General features: G+C 37.6%; 1 protein-coding gene across 8 annotated transcripts in view; it reads right to left on the bottom strand.

Moving 5' to 3' along the window:
- Positions 1 to 706: 706 nt before the first annotated feature.
- The window catches only part of LOC122571327 (solute carrier organic anion transporter family member 4A1), a 46,758-nt gene continuing 33,941 nt past the window's right edge, over positions 707 to 13,523 (bottom strand). For 7 of the 8 annotated variants that reach the window (XM_043734936.1, XM_043734929.1, XM_043734930.1 and 4 more), the window contains 6 exons: positions 6,532 to 6,653; positions 5,949 to 6,212; positions 5,067 to 5,268; positions 4,343 to 4,490; positions 3,536 to 3,912; positions 707 to 3,104 (listed from right to left, as the gene is read on the bottom strand). In XM_043734936.1, the coding sequence (XP_043590871.1) occupies positions 2,906 to 3,104; positions 3,536 to 3,912; positions 4,343 to 4,490; positions 5,067 to 5,268; positions 5,949 to 6,212; positions 6,532 to 6,653 (1,312 nt within the window). In that variant the 3' untranslated portion in view covers positions 707 to 2,905. The remainder of the gene's footprint in view (positions 3,105 to 3,535; positions 3,913 to 4,342; positions 4,491 to 5,066; positions 5,269 to 5,948; positions 6,213 to 6,531; positions 6,654 to 13,523) is intronic. The other variant, XR_006318029.1, reaches the window with a different exon arrangement.

Consider the following 13,523-nt stretch of genomic DNA (forward strand, 5'->3'; position numbering starts at 1 on the left):
GCAGCAAGGAGGAAAAAAAGACCAAAGTGGCAATAGTGTGTAGGCATAAGTGGGAATAGTGTGTAGGCATAGATTGCAATATAGTGTAAGCATTAGTTTTAGACTAGAGGTAAGAATAGGCTAAGTGCAATAATGTGTTGTAAAAATCGAATGTTCGTCCAAAGCCGAGAGGCACGGACTAAATAAAAAAAAAAAAAAATTATATAAAAAATAATACGAGCTGATTGGCTGCGATTCTTGTTTTATGTAGTTCAAAAGGTCGACTAGGGTCCATAATTCCATAAATGCGTGTCATTTTAATTCCGACCATTAGTGTTATAGCACAGACGAGTGTGTACTTTTACATACATATGTGTATGTTAATTTGCGAACTGATCCCTCTGACTCTAAGTTAGAAAAAATTAGATTAACTGCAACGTTCTTGACATATAACACAAAAATATGGCATGAAAGCTTATTCTACGCGGACATTACATAAAGAACAATGAAATCCTTTTAACAATGAGATTACTTGACACGTGAGTAGTTACGGAGTGTGTCTACCTATATATAGTTTAGTAGTTTTAAAATTTCATTTTAATTTTAACCACTACGGTTACCATATTTTTGGAAATTAATTTAATCTCACGGACAATCTTGTGATAAATGTTATTAGCTATTGTATATTATAAGTTACTGATAACAAGGATAAGGAACACTAGATTGGTTAACGTATCTTACTAGCTCTTTATTAGCGACGCGTACAATACACGTGTTAAACATATTTATCATAACGAAGATAATTACAATTAGAAACCGCACAAAATGTTTCGTATCAAACCGATATAAATAACATTTCATAATATATTCCAGTACATCAAATTTACTCGATTGGTTATCTCAAGCATTTTTTATTTTCATCGACGAACTGTACTCATAGAAAATGTTCAATAAAAATCTTTTAGCGCTTGAAATCTTCCATGTCTTTTTAAAAACTGGTTAATAAAATTTGTACGATTCGTCCTCTAGAAATTTTTAATTGGTGCCGATGTTCTCGACGATTTTCTGAATAAAACGTTCCGTAAAAGGCGACATATAAAATCTTAATATACAAAATTCCAAATTGATATATCGAGGTTATCCAACATGTGAAAGGGATATGCTAAAATCGATACCAGAACTTTGCAACTATATCCATAATTGTATATACTATTACAAATATCAATCCACAATAGAGGTTGTTCCATTTCCTTTAGACACTATGTCTTTTATACAAGCAATAACATCATACAAATATGGTATATCAATTCTATGAAAAACAATGTCTTCCAGAGGCATTTTTGTGATACAATAGTTCAGCTGGTCGTAGTAACAATTATATGTATATCGCATAAATAAGACGAAGATGTATAATTTCTTTTACCTCAGACATCGATTATTATCATCTGCGATAAATACATTCTTCGGGTTTAATTGACGGTCGGTAAATACTAGGGTTATAATCATAGGTTGTTACACGAGTTGTAATCACATTTAGATCAGATAGCAGAGGACAATACAATGATACGATTCTAGATAACTTTGATAGTCTTCTTTGATCCAGTGTCTAGCTGTGATTATTCATTTCTATAGAAGAGTACAGAAAGCGTAGTGATATATCAAGCGAACGTTCATCCTGTTAGGCCGAGTCCACACTGCTGTTCGCAAGTAGCTCGCGTAGACCCAGCATTATTTCTATCCTTAGTGTTATGTATTGAAATTAGAACCTTACGAATGAAGTATTTCATGTTAGAAAGTACATACATAATAAACATCGAAAAGGACTACAAGTGCACTTGCCCATATCATATCTTACTGATAATTGATACTGATAATTCAAATATTAAAAAACAACGTTCTTTACAATAATTCTGGCAGTGAACAGCTCTTACAAGAAGTATTCTACTTATTACAAGTCGTATAAATGTATCTGTACAATTTTAAACAATTCTCGAAATAAATAGTCTTATATCCGAGTTTCACTGATTTCACAGTTCTATTCGCTACAGAGTCACATTCACGTACATCGATTTTTCCTCACGAATGTGCCATATCTGTTTTACGCTTACTACATGTACAATAATAATAAATAAACGCGCTTTTTATAAGTCCCTTAAAAGTTAGCCTATAGATGAGATCGTTTCCTCTCATGGTGGAAGATCACAGGAAAAAACGTGATAAGTCTATTCGTGTCGATTTTCAAATTTTGATGCTACTTTACGGCTAGAAGGGGATATCTTAATACATTCACATAGTTCTGAAAAGGATTTGTTAAATCCAAAGATACAACCTTTTCGAAATAGCTGATAAATCCACGAAGCTCCGTGACAATCAATATTTTCGGAATGTTCGAGGGAACGACAAACATATACACATACTTAATACTAAAATTATATAAAAATGGAGAAATTGACAACGTATTGAATTTTTAAATTATTCCTCTGTAAAATATGAAAATTGTTATTTGTTATATTCTTCTCCTGTGATCTTTAATTATAAACACGACTTATATTATAAAGTAGAAGTATTAAATAATCTATTTATCCATTTACATTTTCCCTCGGTTATTCTACAACAAACTATAAACAGAATTATTAAACACGTATATTAAAGCTATATGCTAACACATTCTTTTGAGACATCTCCCATTAAAAAGTGTACCTACCAAATCGAACAAACTAAGTTCTGCATTACCGATACTGGCTTTAACAGACCAGCAAATAGCGTCATCTACTTGTAATGGAGCAGCAACAAGTCCAAATCGCTTTGAAAACTCATTCAATCGATTGTTTCCTTCGATAAGTTTGACAGACATTGACAATTCTTATTAAACGTAGATTATTCGCGGTATTTCTACGGCGACTTTACCGAAATGTCAGATTATCGTTTATGGATCGATTATAGGGTTTATCGTTGCCGGTGTGGTTGGGCCTTCGAGCTGAGTATCGTTTAACATTAACGTCGTTGTTGGTTCTTCCCGCGAATTTTGTGTAACTCTTCTGTTTGGAGGAATGTACGTCCACCAAGCCAGGAAGAAGAAAAGGAGGGACGCTGCTTTGCCGATAAAGGCTAAAGCTAGCATATACCTGAAACAGTGTAAATGTTTTTGACAATGAAAGTCTATCCTTATGGGAATTGGAATCATGTAATCTTTATGTGGATACGAAATTCCATATACACTAACCTACATAGTAGTAATATCTATGTATATAGATGAATTACAAAAACATTCTTATGGTCTGTACAGTAGTAAAATAAATAGAATAAATAACAAAACATAGACAAAGAAATGCAAATGTACAATCCTACTTTTTATCGATTTCTGAATAGTAGAAATTTATTTTACATAAATGGAAGTATACAAAGAGTATTTGACACGATTCCAATTTTCTATCAGTCCATAAATTTAGAAACGATTAAGCAGAAATTTGTCGTGTATGTTCAACTCTTTAAAGATGATGGATGGCAAATCTTAACAAATATTTATATCGATATATATTTATTTTATCATACGTACCTGCTCATGTACAAATTATCATAAACGAGGCAGGATCCTCCACCGTCGCAGGTTCCATTCCATAAAATGCAAGTGTCGTCTATAAGTGCGCCGAACACCATAGGTGCAGGTATCGTGCCCAGAATTCTAACTTTAATCCACTGAATACCCAAGGCAAACGATCTCTGATCATCTCGAACGACGCGAAGCGTCGCTGAAAGCGCGGGCATCGTGCAAAGAAAAGTTATGAACATGTTGCAAAACGCTAGAGTAATGAAGGGCCATAGGTAGGAGCACGATGTGTTACAAGTCGTATTTATTGCCTCGTAACTGATCACATTGCCACCGGTGGTCAGATTTATTGGTGGCTCGCGTATGCAGGTGCAGTCTGAATATACCTGTAAAATACAAAACGGGAATATTAACGCGATGAGTACAAATTAGTTTCGAACGTAGCTTTCGTTAGCGATCAGCTATTTCCATTCAAAATGAATAGAATAAATAAAAAATAGACATTGATAAATTCTTTTTCAATTAGGAGTCGAACAAATAATTTGAACGAGATCTACCAAATAATAGAATAAAATAATAATAATAATAATAATAATTTAATGCTTAATAATAAAGCAACGTTGCAAGCTTGCAACTGAATGAGTTTCTGTTTCTAACGAGCCTACGCTTTCATGAAATATCTGAACTAGCACGTTAGCAATAAAGACAAGGCAAAGATTAAGGAAAATATATACACATATATATACATATAGTTCCAAGAAACAGACTAGGCATTCACGAGTTTGCATACTAAGTGCGATAAGAAATCATACTGACTTCGACGTTATTTATCCTCGTTCCTTGATAACATCCTGCATGACAAGGGGAATAGTACGTGATCCCATCAACTCCGCATATTGGACTGAACTCTGACCTCGAGCAGCCGCAACCGTTATTGCACGTGCTGTCCAGTGAAAAGGATTTTCTGTAAATGTAAAATTTCTTAATTACGTAGCAATTTATGTCTCTTGCAACTTCTCGTAATATTTATATGGATATAGCTGAAGTAACAGATCTGCATGAACCCACTCGCATGCAATAGGAAGTTTATTAATCTGCTATGAATTAATAGTCAACGTTTTCTTACTCAAAAGTACTTAAAGTACTGCTATACAGTTAGTAGTCGCGATATTATTCATTATTTTATTGAGATTATTAAGATGTAATAAGAATTTATGACGAATAGATAGAACTTCCTCATATTTGGTTTTTCTCGACTGCCACAAAGCATGAAAAATACAGAAACACGAAAATGGGTAAAAATAAATGAAAGCGGAGATAAACGTAAAAAGAACGAAAAGCAGATATATCGTACATCGTCGATAAAGTTATAAATATGCATACAGCCAAAATTGTCACATTTTTCGCTAGTTTGGAAGGCGAAGTGAAGCAACTAGAAAATGGAGTTTCTGATACGCAATTTTACTCGCTTCTGTACTATAGCTAGTTTAAAACAAATAAACGAAATTCATGCATACACGGATAGAAAACAATCACGTACTTGGTTTGGTCGGAGTAGGGTACGGTGACTCCGGCGAAGTTTAAATTCGGGCAGTTGAGAACGAAGCACAAAGTGAAGGCGATACAGGACGCGGTGGCCAGCAGACAGAACTTTAAAATGCCCGAGCACGGCAAATTAAAACGCTTTATGAGATAACCACCGAGGAAGGTACCGCCACCGCCAGCGGGTACAGTCACTAGACCTAAAAAACACACATAAAAAAGAAAGATAAAAACAGTTATAAAAAGAGGTACATTTCATTCGAGTACCAGTTTGCACGCGAGTTTAGGTCCTCCTGGTCGTGCCGAAATTTCGTGAAATTACGTCGAAATATTAGTCAATCGTAAATATATCGTGGACGTCGAAATACAGGATGTTTCACGCAAAGACGACAATTTATCGCTGTGGGAAGGTAGAAGAGCGAAAAAGATTTTATTAGCCAAAATGAAATATCGACTTAAAGGAAAAAGATACATGATAGATCTATTTATGTGATCTTGTGGCTTTTGTGTTACCTATGATTATCATTTGAAATGATTTGATTCTTGCCTATTGAAATCCTTTCCAACCTTCCACGTATCAAGCTGTAATTTGGTCTATTTGAAACACGCTGTATAAAAATGTTGACGATGATTTATGTTTGCGACATCCGCGCAGATATCTGACGGTAACATATCGCTCAGCCGATATTTTATGTTGCGCGAAGAAAGTAAAAGAAAAAAAAAGGTTGCATGATGAAAGAGGAGAATAAAAAATGTTTCGAGTATTTGACGAAAAATGTCGACGATTACGCGTTACGATGGACGAGAGTCACGCGACTTTCTCTCTCGCTCTCCTTTTCTTTTTTGATTGATTACAACAGAATGTTTGAGTATTATTCACCCATTAGTAACGCAGCGGAGCTAGGGCTGACGTTGAATTGATTTTCGATCAGCTTCGGCAGGAATGCGGCGAAACCAGCGATAAGCAATCCTTCACTGGCACCTGCCAGATTCAACATGAAAAATCCTGGATTACCGAGCAGATCGGTCAGAGCACGAGGTAGTTCTCGTATTTTCGAGAACGCCTCCCCTCGATCGCTCGAGGACGGCTGCTCGGGCTTCTGATGCGCCTCTGACACTCGCTCTTTGGCCAATTTCTCCGAACCTGAGAAAAGAGGCATCATCGTTGAAGAGTCGATTAACGTTCCACTAGCGAGAAATATTTGGACTATTGCGTATCTTGGCAAGTACATAGTTTAGTTAGAAAATTATACGAAAAGAACGACTGGTATAATTTTTGTCTTTAGTATTACTGCAGTCTTATAAGGATGAAATTGATTTCTGATAATTAGTACGTAATAATAAAACTGACGTCTATAACGTTACAAATCTGTTTCTTATACATGTACATTTTAAGTTACTAGTTTCAAATGGTAGAAAGGGAAAATCTTTGTGACGTCTTTTCCAAATTGAAGTTGACATACCAGGTAAAGCTGCCGGAAACGCCAAGATCGGTATAGCAATTACGAAACATATAACCGCAGCTGCTAGGAAACCTATCCACCATGCTCCCACCCATACGTTGCTGTTTGGTGTTAAGCCAATCCTAAACAAATATCGTCTACAATTAATAAACATTTTAAATTATATAGAATTAATAATTATATATAGAACACACACTGCAACCGACTGACTGATCCTTCTTTCGAATTTTCGTCGTCTTCCTAACTTTACATCGATCTACCTACTTAACCATCGTTTTAAAAGGAAACAGGGAAGCTCGACCGCACTGCTAATATCCGCGAAACGGGTCAATTCTTTCTTTTTTAAACGCTTTAAAGCGGCATTCATATTAAACGAAACTCTGGGTGAAAGTAGGCCGCGCGTAAACAAAAAAGAGCGGGCAAGGATTCCAGGGGAAAAAATGTAATTATCTCTGAACAGTATAGCGGACGACGAGGACGACAGGATGAGTAGGCCGGAATTGCTCTTCCGTCGCGGAACTTCCGGCGCAACCGGCCGATTTCCTCGCGCTTTTTTAATTGCGCTGCACGGCGCGACCGTCTGAAATTCCCAACCGACCGAGCTTCTGCAACTTTCCCGACTAATTGCCGCGCAACGAGCCCGGAAGTTCTCCTCTCCTCGTGTTCTAAACCGATACGCGGACGGAAGTCTCGTTCAGCCTGCACGACTCGTCATCTATGAAAAAATTCTAGTAATTTGGTCAGGAAACGAAGGACGCTGTGTGCTATTAAGATTACAATAAGTTAAATGCCGCATTCATAATTCATGGATCGTCTTACGTAATATAAAAATAGTCGATAATAACAAGATAACACTGCTATTAAACATTTTTCCATGGCAGACGTCTACCACGAGCAATATTCTCCAACCTCGCCAGTACTTTCAAAACGTTTCTCACTCATCATCCTTTCCTTCACGGCGTACAATGCGCCATCATCATCGTACGAGCATAACCGAGCTCGCCGCCTAGCAAATTCCTTCAGAATCGCGGTATTACGCTGCAATATGTAGCATAATCTATTCGTAGCGTAGTCTAGAGAGCGGAAGGTGAGAAAGCGAAAAACTATGAAAAGTACTCGGAGGCAAGTCGCGCTCGAACCAACATCTGCCGTCCAATCTTTTGTTTGACTACGAAATTAAACGAGCTATATACATCGTGAACCTAAATTCACGGTACAAGAAAAATAAGGGACTTTACGAGTGAAAATAAAGCTGAAAAATACGTCGTACTGTAGGATAAGACGGTAGACAGTAATTTCTGTGTTATGCATATCGCTAGACTGTGGATTTTTATGCAAATTCGTATCTTTGCGCACATAAATAACAAGATAGGTTCTAAATTTCTAAATAAATAAATAAATTGTTTTATCCATGAGATATTATAACGAGTATTTTAAATGGAACATTTTTAAGGAGTAACGTCATTGTTTTATGCATTTTCGATAGATCGATTTGCAGTTGTCGATTTTGGTTGAATCCTTCTGAGACCATTTTAATTAATTATTATAAAACATATATGTAGTTTATCGTAGTAGACAGTCTTCACTATCTTTGATTTTCTTTCGAGCCATTTAAACTTCACTTGCACTAGGAATTTAGGTCCACGGTGTATAGTGGCTATTAAGCTGCTACACTAGACGCGAGCTTGCAACCGGAAGTGGTCGTAACGCAAACGGCTACTCTACTCTTTTCCTCTATTCCAGCTCCATTCAGCTGCATTCAGCTCCATCCAGCGGAATCGGAAGGAAAATGTAATTGCACTCGCGAGAATGTTATTAGCTCTCGACAAACGTTTTCGTCCCTTTGTTTTTATTCGAGGTTTCTGTAGGGATGAAGCGGCCTCTCTCTGTTTGCAAATTATCGGATTGCGTTTGCTTCGACACGCAATTTAAGTTTGCGGAAAACTCGGTAAATCCTGTTGCGACCCGGCCTTAAAACTTCCGCCGTTTAGGCGGTTACGAGAATCGAATTTTAAATTGAGGATTAGCAGGCTTCAACCGGGAAGCGCGTCGTAGTTGATGTTGGACAAAGGATGTTGTTCGATGGTTGTTCGATAGAGATGGGATGTTCTCGATGAATTTTATCGATAAAAACAGACGTGTTAAAACGATTATTGAAGTTTATGATAGGTTAACACACACGATGGTATAACAGAGTTGTAATTAAACAGGAAAGAATATACACTTCTCCAATTGAAACTTTTCGTATCTTCATCTTTACGGATCAAACTGCACGATCTTTGCCCTGAAAAAATATTTTGTTGTCATTAAAGTATACTATGTTCTGTTTAATATGTTTAATTCCGATAGTTTCAGTAGAACGCAGTGCCTGTTGCTTTAATTACAAAGTGATTTAACTATAATTAGCTTCCGAATAGGTAAATGTATAGTACGAAATTGTGGATTACGTCAAATAGATGACTGGATTTAAGCTTCATGATTAGTAATTCACTCTTAAATATCGTACAAAGTATAATGGTAAAACGATGGTGGGGATGTTGGATGATCAAGATTCCTTTGAACCGATTTGAACTAGTAAGGTGAATAATTGAAATGAATAATTCTACGTTCGTGACAGTAACCGAAAGCGCATATGATAAAAGTCTACGACAGGAAGGAAATATTATGCATTTGAAACGATGGAAGCTATCAAAATTCAATTGATTTGATTAATTTTTGAATCGAGTTCGAGCAAACAACGTTTCTCCAATTCTTTCATAGTCTCGATATATTTTTCTAAATATCTGGAATTTAACTAGTATCATCGGCAAATATGATGTTGGACGTTGAATCAATTCGACATGACAAGCAGGGATGTTTTATCGATTGACGAAGCGAATATTTCTAGCAGAGGCTTTACGTAACTTTTTTCCCGTCGGAGTTACGTTTGCTACGTCCGATGGGCTGGGCTCATTTTTTCCTGGCAAAACCCGACTGGGAAGAGGTGATTGATTGCCCGGAAACGGCTGACTAACTGCGCGATCATCCCTTAGCAGACTTAACTGCTCTATACCGACTGAAGAAATCGCCGTTTAGCCTTCTTTTTCCCCCGTTTTCTTTCTATCTGTCAGTCGTAACTGATCTTTAAATGACACTCGACTGTTATGACTTCCTGATGTTGAATCTGTTCGTCGGTAGAAACACGGAGAAATGGAAAAGAAATTTTGATAAGCTGCTTAATTTTTAACGAAATGGAAATTTTAGATTTCCAGAGAGATCAACATTCGAAGAAATTCAGATTTCAACGTAGAAGAATTTTAGAAGATGGAGATCTCTACCAGACAAGTACTTTCAACTAATTTCGGATATTTATATAATTTCCTCCGATTGTTTTTAATTTTATGAAAATATATTTACGAAAATTTTACTTTTTTAATTTCTCTGGAATTTTAATCGTAAGTTAAAGTTAACGAAGAGTCGAGGAAAATGCCCTGGTTCGATCCAGTTTCAAAGACCTTTCAAATTTCCATCTTGAAACCATTAAATACATTATGAAACATTGTCGAACATTTCCGCGAAATCGAACGTGCAGTCTCGCGAAAAAGAATCCATCTGCTGAACTTTAAACGCTTGGAGAACATTAAGATTGGTGGAAAGAGAGGATCGTCGCACGACTTGCAAGGAAGAATTACGGTGGACGGACAATGGCTGGAAAGTTGTCCGCGTTCATTATGCGTTTTACGCCGGCTAAAGGGGTTCATAGTCGTCGAATGCCGATGGGGAATGACGCGTAATGGGCTCACCATCGGAATTTGTCGCCTCTCGTGTCGCTACGCGTTAAACGCGTTTCCCGCTTTTTTCCCGCCGCTTTAAGAGTGGGGGTGCGTTTAGCCAGACCGTCACGGCAACTTTATTAAATTCCCGCCAGGATTTATCGGCTGTTTGCCCCGATCTGTCCAACATTTCGGGCCGAATGTATGCATTACTACAATATTCGTTGTTAGTTGACCATTTATACAAGGAAATTTACGATTACGGCATAGGAATGTTGGAGATCTCCTATTCAAAAAACGGTAAAGTGAGATACAGTGCAAGTTATATTTAACGTATAAAATAATATTAACAGCTTAACCGAACATCGCTGTGTTATTCGAGGCCAATCGCGACCGAATCTCGTTTTTCTATCGCTAGAAAATTTCTCAAATTCTACGAATATAAATAAATCGCTGAAACGAAATCGGGGCATGAAGAATGATATGCACCGGGGCAGGGTTAAAAACTATAAATTTCTGGAACACAGTAAATAGAGCTTAAAGATACAATAACCGTGGAAAGGTAAAAAGGAAAACCATTTTCCGAAAGAACGCTCGCAAAAACATGTTACTGTAACACCAGCACGCTTCCAACCTGACACTCGACAACTGGTAGTACGCAAATACGAGTGAATCACGTTTCTCTGAAGCACATTGCAGATGCATCCTACACCGTGTTGTAAGAAATTCGAACTTTATATTCCTGCATCTTACACGTACGTAAATCCACGTCGCAGAATTTCGAAATTAATCGCGAAATCTTGGAGACGAGACACGAGGTTGGGGATGACAGAGGCAGTGAAAAATGGTCGGGCATGAAGATTTCGTGGTAAACCAGCGAGGAACAGGATCGTGGAAATAGAATTTTCATGGCTGGGATCTTGTTTTAAACGGTGCACGAATAACGCCCGAAGAGGAACGAGTTAATGGACAGGGATGATGTTGCTGATGTACACGGGCTATCGGATTTTTATCATCTATTTTTGCTGTTTCACGGCCTTGAAAAGAAGCTTCGCAGGAGGAGCAGCAGCTTGTCGTTACGACGGCCAAACGTTCTCAAACGTGTTTGCATCGCTTAATTATATCTTCTTGTCCCTGAAACGATAACGAGGATACCGATGTCGATGCTCTTTTTTTTGTCTCGTATCACAGGATTAATTAATTACTCTTTGCTTTCGTTGATTTGATAGTTTTCACCAGGCGGACGAATTCCTTTCGATGAAATCTGGAAGACGAGGAAATTTGCGGTTCCATGGAAATTAGTTTAATTTATCAATGGGGAGTAAGAGGATTCTATAGATTTTGCAAAATATAGAGGACACGGTGATTTATGATATTTATGTTAGAGTTTAAATAATACTAAATAAAAAACTACATAACTATGAAAAAGCATTGAAGTAAATTTTCATCCTGGAATCTTAACTTTTTCCTTCGTCGAAGGAAAGCTTTTTGAAAATAACGTACGTGACACAGAACTGCCATAATGCCGCAACAAAAGTCGATAATACATAATCTTAAGTTCAGTTACGCTACCGCGACAGCCGATTTTTCAATTCTACGAAGCAAGAACTGCGCAGGGTGGTACGGAAATTTTGAAGGAAATATAATCTTTGTTTTCAATCTGCTCTCTGCCCCGTTGAAAATATCTCGGAGGACCATTAGAGCGTATAATGGGCCGCGATTAATAGCGCATGTAACCCCATGGACGCGGTTGCACGCACGTACACGTACACGTACACATTCCCGTGGGGAAAATGTCAAGCGGTGAACCAACGTTTGAGGATGATGCCGATGTTACCCTTCAAAAGTGTCACTTCATCCCCCGACACTTGGAGCACAATCAAGTTCCATTTGTCTGCAACGCTTCCTTCCCCCGCGGAGCAACCCTCGTCTCTTTCGTTCAGTCACATCCCCTCCACGAGATGCACGTGAGAATCGAATTAATCGTTGCTCGCTGTCCTTCTTCCCGCCTTTTTTTTTCCCGCTTTCAATCCTTTCTATTCGCAAACGGAGACGTGTATGACACCGAGAGCATCGAACAGTAAATCGAGTTGTCGGCCGTGTAAAAGATTCCCAACGTCCGAGGTTCTATCTTCGCGTATTTTACTTTTAAATGACGGGCTATCGATTCGGAGCTACGTATTTTCAGTTTGGTCGACGTCCAGGGTTCTGTGGCGTTTTCTTCTTTATTTGCATTTCTCGCCTTTCAACTTTCCCAAACTCCTCAAACGATTTTTCTTTGTAGGACGTTTTCGCGTAAGAGTGTAAGCGATAATTAGAATGGGAATGTTTGTGTGCAATATAAAATATTGGAGATAAAGTAGGACGACGGAAGTTGGAAACTTGCATAGAAATTAAGATGGCAAAGAATTGAGATTTTAATATTCTATTAGATCGCCTACGATAAATAATAAGAATTTCATGTGATAATACAGTAAATTACCAACTAATAATTATATACTTATGGATATTTATTTATACAAAATATCAATAAGTAAAGTAAGAAGCTTGCAGAGAGATCAAAATTACAGAATACAAATTTCAAGATAGAGGAGATTTATTCTAATAAACTGCAAACAATCAATCGATTGAAAATAAGGAAAGTTCGATTTCCTCTTCGAGGAAAGAAGATCAAACTCGCAGAAACAAATCTTCCTTTCGTTCTTCCTGTGTTTCTACTTTTGTTTCATACCGATAAAATGCCCGAACCACTAAACTTTCCAGAGTAATCATTTTCTGGGGAACTTCCATTTTTCCCCGATTAATAAATCAGGCTCAGGCTGCGTTCCCGTTAAAGCTCAAGGAGCCAAGAAATTATTATGATAACAGCCTACATCAGAAAAGACAAAAGAAAGGAAGGAGAAGGCGGGGACGAGGAACGAGCAAGAAGTGGTTAGAAGGAGACTGAAATTAAAAGTCCAAAGGATCTCCATTCACATTTCACGGTTAACTGCGCCTCTCGTAACGGCGGACGATCCGAATGGACATTAGTAAATTTAGAATCCTTGCAAGTTTCTTCTGAAAGTTTATTTGAAAGCCACTCCTCGAAATGAATCGATGCTCTTCCCCCGGTAAACACGGCCAACGGTCGCGAGAATTTTTTTGCCCAATTTCGAAAGAGTAATGGTCGAAGTTAAAAGGACGCATCTAATTAATAAACGTTCGTGTTTCATTTAAAAGTATGGAAACATTATTCAAGGT

Source organism: Bombus pyrosoma, linkage group LG10, assembly GCF_014825855.1.
Source record: "Bombus pyrosoma isolate SC7728 linkage group LG10, ASM1482585v1, whole genome shotgun sequence".
NCBI lineage: Eukaryota > Metazoa > Arthropoda > Insecta > Hymenoptera > Apidae > Bombus > Bombus pyrosoma.